The sequence below is a fragment of the Manis javanica genome, chromosome 7 (assembly GCF_040802235.1).
Source record: "Manis javanica isolate MJ-LG chromosome 7, MJ_LKY, whole genome shotgun sequence".
Lineage (NCBI taxonomy): Eukaryota > Metazoa > Chordata > Mammalia > Pholidota > Manidae > Manis > Manis javanica.
In genome coordinates, this window is record NC_133162.1 from 89,008,830 (window position 1) to 89,022,455 (window position 13,626).

The 13,626-nt window shown below is 37.1% G+C and overlaps 1 protein-coding gene across 2 annotated transcripts in view; it reads right to left on the reverse strand.

Moving 5' to 3' along the window:
* Window positions 1-13,626, reverse strand: part of MAP3K21 (mitogen-activated protein kinase kinase kinase 21) — a 74,315-nt gene that overhangs the window by 23,897 nt on the left and 36,792 nt on the right. For both annotated transcript variants that reach the window (XM_017672845.3, XM_073241282.1), the window contains exons 5-6: window positions 7,476-7,716; window positions 597-719 (exon numbers count right to left, since the gene is read on the reverse strand). In XM_017672845.3, the coding sequence (XP_017528334.2) occupies window positions 597-719; window positions 7,476-7,716 (364 nt within the window). The remainder of the gene's footprint in view (window positions 1-596; window positions 720-7,475; window positions 7,717-13,626) is intronic.

Here is a 13,626-nt window from a genome sequence, read left to right on the forward strand (position 1 = left end):
TGCTTCCATGCACCCCCATATTCAATGAAGCAATATTACCAAAGCCAAGACATGGAAGCAACCTAAGTATCCATCAGTAGATGAATGGATAAAGAAAAGGTGGTACATATATATAAATAATGGAATATTATTCAGCCACAAAAAAGAAATCCTGCCATTTGTGACAATATGAATAGGCCTTGAGTGTTTTATGTGAAGTAAAATAAGTCAGAGAAAAACAGATACTGTATGATCTCACTTATATGTGTAATCTAAAAAAAAGGAAAAAAAATCGAACTCATGGAAACAGAACAGATTGGTAGATGCCAGAGGCAGGGGTTGGTGCAGTGGGTGAAATGGGTCAAAAGGTACAAACTTGTGGTTATGAAATAAATAAGTCCTGGGGACATTACAGTCACTACAGTTAGTAATACTGTATTTCATATTTGAAAGTTGTTTAGAGAGTTGACCTTAAAAATTCTCATCAAAAGAAAAAAAAAGTTGTGACTGTATGGTGACAGATGTTAAAGACTTACTGTGGTCAACATCTTGCAGTCTATACAAATAGCAGATCATTATACCGAACACCTCAAACTAGTACAATGTTGAAGGCTTACACTGTATAGCTCGGAGTCTTGGAATCACAGTGGGGCTACTGGGTGGACTGGCACTGCTGCTGTTCAAACTCCTCCGTTTGTCCAAGTTGGGAGAAGCCTGCACAGTTATTTTATGCTGAAAATCTGTTGAATAAGGAAAAAAATGAGAATTCAGATTTCATGGTTTTAAGTTATATTCACAGCCACTTCTTTAGCATACAGAGGTGACAGCAAAAGTTGCCAGACAGTAAGAATGAAGTATATCTCAGAGTGTTTCTCAATTCCTTACTTATCTCCAATTCGGGGTTCAAGTCAATAAATAATGACTCAGAGTCTATGATACATTAGGAACAGTGCAAAAATATGCACACATAAAGCAATGAAATATTCCTGAGTACTTGCAGAACTTTCTGGGAAGAGTGACCTTCATTTAGTCTGACAAAGTTAACAACAAAATTGAAACGGAAGACCCCTGGGTGTAAATGAGTCCCAGTTCTGTCGCTAAAAAATTATGTGTCGCAAGCCAGTAAAAAGTCTCTCGGAGACTGCCTTGTCAACTAGATGGGGACACACAAATACCTCACATGGTCGCTGTAGTGATTAAAACAGAAAACCCAGGTTACATGGGGTTCAGGACATGCTACCCCAAGTATCTTCCTAACCTACATATTTCTACACACACTTCCACCCTTCATCAAACCTAGCAAAAATATTTTGCCTTTGGCCTTCATTTCCTCCTGGAGTCTTCTGTGTCACATAAAACTTGAATTAAATTTTTACGCTTTTCCTGTTGATCTGTCTTTGTCAGTTTAATTTTCAGACCCAGCCAGGGACCCTAAGAGGACCAAGGACACACTGCCTCCCGACTCGGCTAGAGTTAACAGCATATGTGATCAAGTTACCCTACAAATGACAGTTACTATTACCTAACTGTAATAGGGTAGCTGTTGTAACAGAGATGGGCCAAGAGCTATGGGAATAATGAAAGAAACAGCAATATTACCAGAGGGAAGAGGACAGCATCTGGGAAAACTTTGTTAACTGTCAGAACAATAAGAACTGTCTGAACTTAAGCACAGGTAAAAGAAATGACTGTGTGTTGTCAGTGCAGTGCTAAGCTAACCTCTGCTTTTCTATTGAGTGGCCTAGTTTTACAACTCAGTAGGGGCAGAGATTAATTTGTAGATTTTGTCTGGAGATGCTGCAAATAATTTCTGTCTGGCATAAAAGACAATCCCAGAAGTTATGACTCATTGCCATATTGGGAATTAACCAGGCTTGTTTTTAACTTACCAATCTAAACTGAACATTCCTTCATTAAATTGCCCATTAACACTTAGCTTCTCAAATTCTCATTTGACCCAACATTAACTGGTTCTCTCATTAATTAATTTAATAAAATCTTTGATACATGTTCATTTCATATTTGCAGAAGAGCTACAACTTGCCTTTTTTGAAAATGATACTTTAAAGAACTTTAAAGAACTACCTGCTATCTGAAATGAGGAGGAATTGGAATTTGATATACAAGACATCTATCCAATTATTCATGCTAGAAATCTGAACATTTTCCTGGATATTTTCTTCTCCTTGACCCTCCACATCTAATCAAACACAAAATATCTTGTCATTTCTGCATTATATATTCTTCCTAGAATTATACTCAGTACATTTATATTCTAGCTCCTGGAGTTAGCAAACTCCAAATGTGAATCCCAGTTTATCACTTACTGGCCATATGAATTTTGGGGAAGTAGTCCTACTTCATAGGACAGCTATGAAAAATCAGATACAAAGAAATATAGAATACACAGGGCAGGGCTCAGGACACAAACACTCTGTACATGTCAGCGATTCTTTTTGCTTTCTCCATCTTTGCTGCCACTGCCATTTCATGCTGAGGCTGCTACAATTCCTCAATCCATCTTCCTGCATCTCAACACTTGGCCCCTCTGGTGTGCCACACAGCAGTCAGAAACAGTTTTGAAAATGCATGCCGGACCATGTCATTCCTCACAGCAGTCAGAAACAGTTTTGAAAATACATGCCGGACCATGTCATTCCTCACAGCAGTCAGAAACAGTTTTGAAAATACATGCCAGACCATGTCATTCCCCTGCTTAAATCCTTCAAAGGCTTTGCATAATCCTTACTACAGATCACAACTGTAACATGCTCTGTGAGCCCCTGTGAATCTGAGTCTGGATTCCTGGTGCAGCTCCAGCCTCACCCTTCCCAGTTCTTGCATCACTCATTGTGATCTAAACCAGGGGTCAGCAAACTTTTCCTGTAAAGTGTCACACTGTAAATATTCTAGGCTTCGTAGGCCACATGGTCTCAGTCACAACTACTCTAGGTTATCTGCCAGTGTGATGAGAAATCGGTCATACAGGATCCATAAATGAATGTGTTCCTGTAAAATCTGATGGCCACTGCAATTTCAATTTCATATAGTGTTCATGTGCCATGAAATATTCTTCTTCTTTTCAAGTATTTAAAAGTGTATAAACCATTCTTAGCTCATTGGCTATATAAAACAGATGATAGGCTGGCCCATGGGGCAGAGTTTGCTAACCCCTGGCAAACCACATGGGTCTTTATTCAATTACTGGAAGAAGCCAGGCCTCTGTTGCATGCGCTCTCTGCCGGTTCGCTTCCTTCCCCTCTCCGTATCTGGTAAATCCCTACTTCAAGTCTCAATTTAAATGTTACTTCTTTAGGACGATACTTCTTATGATCTCAGACCAAGTGACATCTTTCTGTTACTCACTGATATTTATCTCATAGTAGTTAATAATTATAGCAAGTAAATCAGTATTTTATTATTACTTAAGGCCTCCCCCACCCCATACAGTGTCAGCTGTCCATGGGCAGGGCCATGATATTCCCCAGTGCAGCAGAATCTCTGTCCAAACTGGTAAAGTTCCTCATACATGAAAGGTATTAATAAATCTTTGCTGAATGAGTATTTTCTCTGTTTAAGATTATAAGTAAATGAGGGCAGAGATCATGTTTACTTTATCATAACCCATAGTACTTGGGACATGGTAGTGTTTGTTGAATAAAAAATTGTGCAAGGTTTTGCAATAGGATCCAACTAGTGCTTACAGTCCTAATTGCAGAGAAATACATAGCAGGATGCAGGGTGGTTTGGATGACAAAGCAAATGGAAATGAAGACCAGATGGGAGGCTTCTTCTATCTACCACGTATGAAATTATGAAAGATCTGATGAGAGACAAGTTTAAGTAAAGGATAGATGCCAAAGACAGTTCAGCAGGACATGATAACTGGCTCAGGATTGGGGGTTGAGGGGCAAGGGGGTGTGGTAAAAGAAATATTCTTACCAATAGATATGAAAGAGTTCATTTTAGATTGAGGTGCTCTATAAAGGCTCAACTAGCCTCATGATGTGTAATAACGTTATGTGGATTTTCCATGAGATTTTATAGCAGGAGGAGCCTCCAGCCCAGAGCAGAAGGCAGGCTTGGGCTTGCAGGTCAGTATTGAGCATGGAACATTTCCGAGACCAAGGACGAATAGCCAAGATACAAGGCTAGGTTTTAACAATACATGATTTTAACAATATATTAAATATTATGTTAACAACATGTTAACAGTAACAAGATGTTAACAATTTTAATAGTAACAAAATTGGAGGTGCTTCTGATCTCAAAAAAGACTAATTTCACTCAGAAAAAAATAAGGCACTCCATGTTTTAAACATGAAGAGAATATTTATTATAAACATCCCTGTCCTCATGAAGCAGGGAAAGGTTGATTCTGTCCCAGTTATATATTTAAGAAAACTAAAGCTGAATTAAGTCATCCTGGCTGAAGTTCAGTTTTTCTTTGTACTGGATAGAACAATCATTCAAAACATATGCTCATAGCAGATTATCATGTAGTTCACAAGCTTTCAGGTAAAATCTGTATTTGTATTTTTATTGGCAATATTTATGCCTCATTGAGGAAACTAATATAGTTTCAGTGGGAATAATCATTTTCACAGTGAAAGTAGCAATATTCTTGAAGAATCCTCATGAGGTTACTCTACTCTCTCTCCCCATGCACATATTATTATACACTTGCTCTCACACACATGAGGTGATGGTGGCAGGCTTTTTGCCACGTTGGAAGTGGTTAAGTAAGAATGCTGCAGCTTCAGAGAAATACCAACTTTTGAAGGCTTCAAGTCCTCTTTGCCTTGCTTTGTAGGTTCTAATTACACAATTTTGGTTCAAAATAAACATAGTACTATCTACCATGATCATTCTTTTGTTTCTAAAAATGCCAAGAATTTCTAAGAATTCACAAAGTATACTTACAAACTGTTGTCTTAGAATATGCTGTTTCATTTCCTTATTTGGTAGCTACCCACAAAGGATTGCCAACAGGAATTCCTACATTTGAGTTTTCTAGCAATAAGTCACTATAGCTACAAAGAGCCATCAGATTTAAAGTTATCATCAGTGACTCTGACGGATGAAATTACACTAATTAGATAATTATTCACATTTAATAACTGGTTTTTGAAAGATTTATAGACACAAATATTAAGGGCCAGCTTGTACGAGACTCAAGTATGTTTCTTTAAGCTAGTTACACATAGGGAAAAATCTTGCAAAAGGGATTCAAAAAAATAATTATTCCCACTGAAAGGAAGGTATCACTACTATTCACTCTATTACCATCCAATGTTTCTTCCTTAATAGCCTACAATTTAGTAGTACTAAAATTTGATAACTCCAAGAATTTCTAGCAGATGATAATATTGGAGTCAGCTAACTCTCTAGAATTTAAGGTACAAATAATTGCTTTCTCTCCTATATAAGGAAAATTCCTGAAGGAGAAAAATAACTATTTTTATAGTTATCATTCTTCTCTTTGTATCTTTCCATGTGTCCTACTTGAGGATATTGTGTAAGAAAACTGTGTGGTAGGAGGTGGTGCATGGGTGTGGACTTGGGGGTTCTAATGAGAAAAAGAGTTTCCATAGTGGTAACAGTGTCACAACAATGTAGCATCATCTTGTGGGCTGAAGGGGCAAATGCCACACTAAATCACAGAAACTGAACGTCACCCTTCAAGACAGGTTAGGATTATAGCAGATTTTGGGGTTATATTTTAACTGGAATCTTTTACTAAGTTCCATAGGTACATAAATGTGTAACTAAAACTCTCAGGAGAAAAGCCAAATAGTACAATCAAGAAATAATATAAACCTAGCCCAAACAGCCAAACATGTTGTCTGCTTTGAATAAATGCAAGGTATTAGTCAAGCAACATTTGAGAAGAAAAACAAGGGTGAAAGTTTGACCTCAGGAATCCTGAGGTACCTAATTTAATCACATTACCATTGAAGATTAATGAATCACTGAAATGATTTAACTTCTCCCTTAAGTTTATTTTATTTCCCATCAGTTTCTCATTAGCTACCAATCCCTCCCCAGAGTTTCTCAAGGGAATCAATGAATATTAATTACATTACAATAATGTAGTCATAACACCTGATATAAGAACACTGAAATAGCTAAGAACTAGAGAAGTAAACACATCGAGCCCCTCTCTGAATTTTTTCTATCATCTATATTTGAACACAGAAGCCTCATCATAAAAAAGTCTATTTTAAATTATGTCTGACACATAAAACAGTCTAGTCAGTGATCTTCCAAGACACACTTGGGCTAAAAGCAAACATGAGACAACCTGCAAAAGAACCTTTTTTTACCCCCCCAGAGAGGTCAAAGGTAAAATGAATAAGGACCCATAGCCTGTTCTCACATCATCAAACCACTTAATCAATAATGTATATTGTATATTCATGACCACCACATACCAGCAATTTTTGGATCAGCTGAAGATTTCCACAATAACCTAAAAATGTATGCTGCAAGCCTTCCAGAATTGTGTAATAAGTATTTCTATAAGACATTTATACATACTTTATATAAAACAAAACTGTTGTTACTGTTATTTAATTCAAATTCCCACGCTTTTAACAACCATCTTAGGAAAACACAAAATCCATGAAAAGCACTGTAATTTATAATATATAGAGAGGTAGGAAGATAGGTAGATACAGATAAATAGCAATTTAATGCACATGTATCTGTAACAGATATATAGATATTAATTCTATAAAAGTACAGCTAGTTCTTGTTCTGTTACCACACTTCCCTGGTATTAAAAAGAATCACAAAACACACAAAACACAGGGGTTTTCCCTTAAATCAAGTATGATAACATAATATTAAAGAATTGAATTTCATGAATTGATACATGTTTGACATTTTCTATTGTTTTGTTTCTTCTAACAGGCTATGTTTTAAAATGCCACAATGTTTTAAAAATATTTTTAAAAGCTTCCCTAGAATTACTGCTTCATTTTAATACCTCGTGGATTTAAACTCTCAGATGAAGTCAGGCCTGAGACTGAGGTGAGGTATTAGCTATGTTTTGCTGGAGGTGCTAAGAGCACTCTCAGTGTTGCAAATGAACTCAGTTACCAGATGACACTATAGATCCTTGTGGAGGCAATAAAATTAATGATGGAATAGCAAGTTTTGCTGCTCTGGATTTTCATAATGCCAAGTAATTCTAGTTGAGTGAAACTGGCTGAAAAGGAATTCTGCCTTGATTTCAAAAGACGTTAATCAACTAATCCATTAATATGAAAGTATGCTAAAAGTTATAAATTCCACACACATTGTACTGCAATGCACTTCTACAGTTTTATGCTCATTGGGTCATTATGATTATGAATTGAAGCAAGCAACTAAAGGTTCTATTCATTTTATGTCTTAAAATCTCATTCTCCAATCTCTCAGTTCTGATGAAACAACCTGATTAATGGGATGACATGCAAAACTCTTAATGAAACATGAGAACAAACTCATACCTGAAGGTAAACTGATTCGATGTCCATCTTTGACCTTCAACCGACTTCGCTTAAACTTCCCCTTCCTCTTCTTTACATTAGGTTTCTCCTGATTTAACTGGAATATCAAAATGTTAAGCTCCCGCTCAAGCACGTCAATCTCACGTTCTGCAAGCTGCTGCTCACGTCGCTTGAGCAGTTCCTCCTGGGACTTCTGCTGGAGGGCTGCTCGGGTTAGCTCCTCTTCACGGGACCGCAGCTCCTGGACAGAGAGTCACACTGACATCACCAAGAAGCAGAAATGTCCTCTTCTTCAGGCCAACCACCTGGTCATTCAAGTTCTCAGGGGACAGCTGGCGCCCAGACACTCAGGCCTGAGACCTTTCCTGCACGTCATCACCTCAGACTGAACCCGAAGCCTGTGCAACATCTCATGCTGTTAGTTTTATGATCCTAAAGAGGCACTGCATATTTTTTAAACCTGATTTTAACATTTCTCTCTCTTCATCTCTAGACTTTATGACCACCTGACACATAAAAGTACCGTAGCACACGGTGACAAAGTGCAGATGTGAATGGCCCATTTTAAAAAGAAGAGCCAAAAGTTAAGCCTTGACTAAGTTATAAGATAATTATTCTAGTTACAAAAGACTGCAGTTCAGATTTCTTTACTTGGGGACTTCCTTAGGAAACTTAAGAATTTGCTTTGAGATTAAACCATTTTGGTGGAAAGATTAAGGGAAAAAACAAAGCTAATGTGTTAGAAGCCAGCTGAAGTCCCATCAGAACTGAAAATGAGATATGTCTAAAATTATAAGCCAACAGAAAATATATTCAGTATATATAACTTTTCAGGATCCCATGGATGGATGGAAAATATCACTTTGTACACAGATCTCATGAATTAGCTAATAAAAGTCCTGTCACGAGACTTACTAAATAAAAGTCCCTCTGTCATGAAACTTACTGATTAGAATCCAACTTCCTCTTGGTTTTTGTCTTACAATTACTGAACTTCTGAGAAACAGAAAACCTATGCAGATGTGAATGGTCCATTTTAAGAAGTAGAGCCAAAAGTTAAGCCTTGACTAATTATAGGATAATTATTCTAGTTACAAAAGACTGCAGTTCAGAGAAATAGAAAACCTATGAAATGAAGAATACTTTTATTCCTATTAGCAAAGAAGTATTCAAAAGTAAAACTGAGACCTCTATAAAGCTTTTAAGTCACAATCCCATTCTTATTTCATTTCTGAATGTGTTCTGCTCTTTATCAGAGACTTAAGTATTACTTTTAGTGCTGAACTGCTTTCTCTTCTAGATTACCCTGCTACTAAATCAAGCACTCATATAGAAATCAAGGCACTTGCAAACTTTTATTTACACTGCTCCAGACAAATGTAATCTTAGAATATCCTAATAACCAAATCTTCATTAGTATAGACTGCTCCTCAGGTGGAGCTTTTACACTTTACCTAAGCGTACCTGAAGGATACCCAGGACTAAGGAAACAACATGAAACAGTAGAGCAAGGAGGAAACTAGAGCTGAACCATGGGCCTAAAATGTCAGCTAAATCAACTAATCCCTTGACTCTTTACAGATGGGCTCAAAGAATAATTAGAGGCTTTTTGTGGGTACCATTATCATAGAGGAAACAAACACAGATACCATTCTTCCACAAATAAACCTGATAATACCAAGAAGAGACTCCAGAGTTCTAAAAACAAACAAAAATATTTATTCATATCAAACTAATACTGAATTTATAGTACATCTACCAAAGTGGCCTGAAATCACCTTTGAAATGGTCTTTATTTTTCCTGAATAAACTTCATAAACAAAACTGTAGACGAAATGATTTACTTAAGGCCAATTAATATTCAAATCACTTCTGCTACTATTTACCAGCTGATTCTCATTTATAGAACAGATTATTAATTCCCATTACATTGTGCCAGATATAAATTACTACCTATTACTTGAAAAGAAAAAAAAAAGAAGAAAATGTTACATGTTAAAAAATTCTGGAATCCATTATTTAACTGGTGGCGTTCTCCAACTAGCCTGTCCAAGCTGAAGACTTTGCTATCGTGCATTTGGAGACAGCAGACACTTTTCAGTCAACTTTTAATTTCTAACTCATTACTGTCTGCCCTTTTGTTAAGATATTACTTCTCAGTGGTGTTGATATCAATCCAATTAGCTGTTGTGAGATGAAACTGCACAAGGAACAGATAAGGGCAGTAAATCCAATTACTTTTGTGTGTTACTACTACAGTAATTGAGTAAGAAACCATTTTTAATTCTAGATCCCCAGCTAAAATGTGAATCCTTTACAACAACTTTGTGAATTAAAAACAAAAAAAACAACCAACTGCCCAACATTTTATAAGAGAAAAAAATAAGATCAAAGAGAAACCTGCCAAGGTACTTCCCTTCTCAATGAATTTTAAACCAAAAAATGTCTGGGGTATTAGAACCCCTTTGAACACTCTGAAACTATGAAGCACACAAAAATATTCTTTTGGTGGCTGAGACTACTAAGCAGTAATATTTGTTTAATTGCTTGGCACAAGCCATTTGAGTAATGGCAAATCCAGATTCCTGGCAGTAGATGTTAATCATTAATGGTAACATGTCTCGAATAGTGTTTCAAAGACAGGTGCATGCACCCAATGCAGAAAGACAGACACACAGAGATAAGAAGCCAGGAATCTAGGGAGGAACCGATATCTATGGAGGCTACAGTTTACTGAATAACACAGAGCACAGCCAAGTTACTGACCATTAATTCCAAGTCTGACGCCTCCGACCTTAAGCAATCAGTGAACAAGAAAGGAAGATAGAGCACGTACACTGTGCTTTTGACTCCATCAAAAAACATGCAATTAGAAAGCTTTAAGAAAAAAAAAAAGCATTATATATTCTTTAACTGTAAATCAAATGCTCACAAGATACCACAAGTGCTGAATTTCAAGGAGCACTGCACAAAAATCACATAAAAAGAAAAAGCAAAGACTCCACTATAGGATAGCTCAAAAATGAATCTAAAGAATAACAAAGAAACTACCATATACATCTAAGTGGAGAAAGAGCAGACAGCCACCCTTGAAACTTTTTAATTTTTATAACACATGTAAGAATTAATTTACTGAATATGCTTCCATCCTGCAGTTTCATAAAAATTATCAATAATTAAAAATAAATAAGAGTTTAAAATGATTATCAATAACACTTCTAAATTTTAAGTTCTGTGACTTTAAGTTCTATTTTCCTTCAAAGTTCTCTCCTATTCCCCAAAATCTTTTTTATTTTTTCTATTAAACACCTAATTTTAGAATTCCTGAAAACAATTTGGGAGAAGTATAAAAAAAAAATCAGTCTTTCCCATGTCATTTTAAGTCAGTAAGATGTATTAAAGTTTCCAGGAAACACATAAAAAATATTACTGATAGTAATTCTTCAAAGAACTGCAGGATTTAAAAAGCAATCCAGTCAGTCATTTTCAAGTATTACTGCTCAGGACCCAGTTTCCCAAATGCCTGGGCCAGGGAATGATGGTGGCTGGGGGCCTGTCTGGCCTCAATTAAAGCCACTACTTTCTTTGTTCTGAGGCTAACCTTCACACTTAGCACTTAGAGAGAACCCAGGCAGGGAGGAAACAGTCTTTAGTCAACAAACGGCAGAGCCCCAGTTCTAACCAACCATCTGGCTTGAGTCTTAACCACTTCGCTACACTGCTATAGGTTTTGACACTCCACTAAAATATTAATTTTAAAAAAAATGGTGGGTTTACAGTAGCTTTGTAGATTCCCATTTAGATACTCCCTTCAGTCTGCTTAAAGTCCTTGAGGAAAGGAAGCTGAAGTGCTCTGCTAGAGCTGCTGATTCAGGGAGCAAAGCTTACCCCTGGGAGCATTTACTCCAGAGGCCCTATGTCTACACTCTACAACATGGCCCACGTTTCCTCCCTGGTCTGCCTGCTTGCTCTTCCGGTGTTTCAGGGCAGCCCCAGCCATCACATCCCCCTTTGCCCATTTCTATCCTGGGCAGACTGCACGCCCCTCTCCTGCCTTCCTGGCCATCCTCCTTGGGAGGTGCTTTCAAAGCTGGTTCCCACAGTCATACACAGCATTGGAATGTGATCTGAACAGACTCAAATGCGGTTATTATTTCTTCATTTGTGAGCTCTGTGTATTTATTAGCAGTGTTGGGGCCTAAAGGTGCATTTGCCTGTTCTGTATTTTTAAATGTATAAAATACTGAAAAATCTAAGGATGGGAGCCAATTACCTGTATGTTTATTACTAGAAACAAAATAACATCAGAAAAAAAAAAAGACTTTGGTAGCACAGGTATTTCTAAACTGCATTTTTAATCATTTAAAATTATGAAATATGAACTACATAAGATATACTACAACTAGAGAGAATAGCAAATACCCATGTAATTCCCCATCAAGATTTATTAATGCTACATTGTTACCATGTCTGTTAAAGTCCTATGTGCATCAGAGTCTAATCCTATCCCTTCCCTCTTTAGATCTGCTCTTCTTCTGAAGCTGGTTTGTATGCTTCCTTTGCCTATACTTTTAGTCTTTTCGTACATTTGAATAGTATAGTTTTGTTTTTTATTAATTTACCAGAGTGGTAATATAATGTAACTGTTCTACAACTCACATGATATTATTTCCACACAATATTATGTTTGAGATTTAACCATGTTGAAACATGCAGCTAGAATTCATTCCTGTTCACTGCTGTGCAGCTTTCTGCTGTAGAATACACAGTTTAGGCACCTATGCCCTTACTAATGGATACTGAAGTTATTTCTAGTTTTTCACTATTACAAACCATGCTTAGGCAAGGCACCTTAATTTTCTTGTGCATGTTCTGTGAAGTTTCTCAAGAATACGTAACCGAAGCTAAAGAGCTGAGTTGTATGCCTGTTTTACAGCGTAAGATTTATAATAGAATTCATAACATTTATATACTTTAAACTTCCTTCTTAAAAAAAATAATTGTTGCTATCTGTTATCTATTCAAATACATATCAGGAGCATATTAAGAAACTTTACTTAGGTTTATTTAATGTATTTTTTTATGCCTACCATGGGCTGTGTACTTTGTTCAACGCTGTAGATGAAAATGACAGTAAAGGAAATAGTATAGCTCATGAACTTACCATTTAGCAGAAAAGGCAGACCAAGAACAATTAAACGAGCAGATGATAATGAAGTATGACTTAGTGGAAGCCATGGTAAGGAAGCGCAGGATAGTATGACACACAATTAACCCAGTGCAGCAAAGTAAGGGAAGGGAGCAGGGAAGGACCGAGAGGGAAGGAGCCAGCAGTATAAAAGCCAGGAAGGCAGTGTTCCCATCAGAGGGAGGGACATACACAGAGGTCAAGTGTCAAGAGCAAGAGCATGGGATCAGAGGAACTGAAAGGAATTCAGTCTGGTGGGGGACAACATGAGGTTAAATAAGGAAGGACAGAGGAAGTGAGGAGGGAGGAGTTGTCCTCTAGGCAAGGATGCCCTGATTTGCATTTAGGAGGATCAATCACCACTGGCCATGGTGATAGGATAAATTAGGGAAGCAGTACTGGATTCAGAGCAAGTGGTTGGATACCACAGCAATGACACAGGAGTAAATGAGGACCATGGGACTAGGGGAGTGAATTACCACTGTCTTTGTCACATAGAAGACCACGAGAAACATCTTCAAAGACCTTTGAGACTGGGTACCTGAGAGAACAGTAATCCCATTAACACAAAAAAGGAAGCAAAATGTGGGAAGGGAGAGGGGAAGGTAGTTGCCAAAACAGTAGGTCAAGCTCCTTTTAAAAACTTATGGACAAGCTCCAAATCCCTAGCCTGGCATTCAAAGGACCATTCAAGGCTACAGACTGTCATATCCATCTTTGTATCCCAGGATGCTAACGCTATGCCCAGGACATAGCACATATTCAATATACATTTGTTGGGAAAAATTTTAAAATTGAAAACAAGAACAATTTTCCCACAGACACGTTTTTAAGTTGTACTTTTTAAAACAATTTGCACTTTGGGGACTATCTATGCCATAGCTCAGATTAATTCCCAATTCAGCAAGATAACAGTTTAAGTAAGCTACTCAAGGATAGAATTTGGGCACATGATGTCTTGGC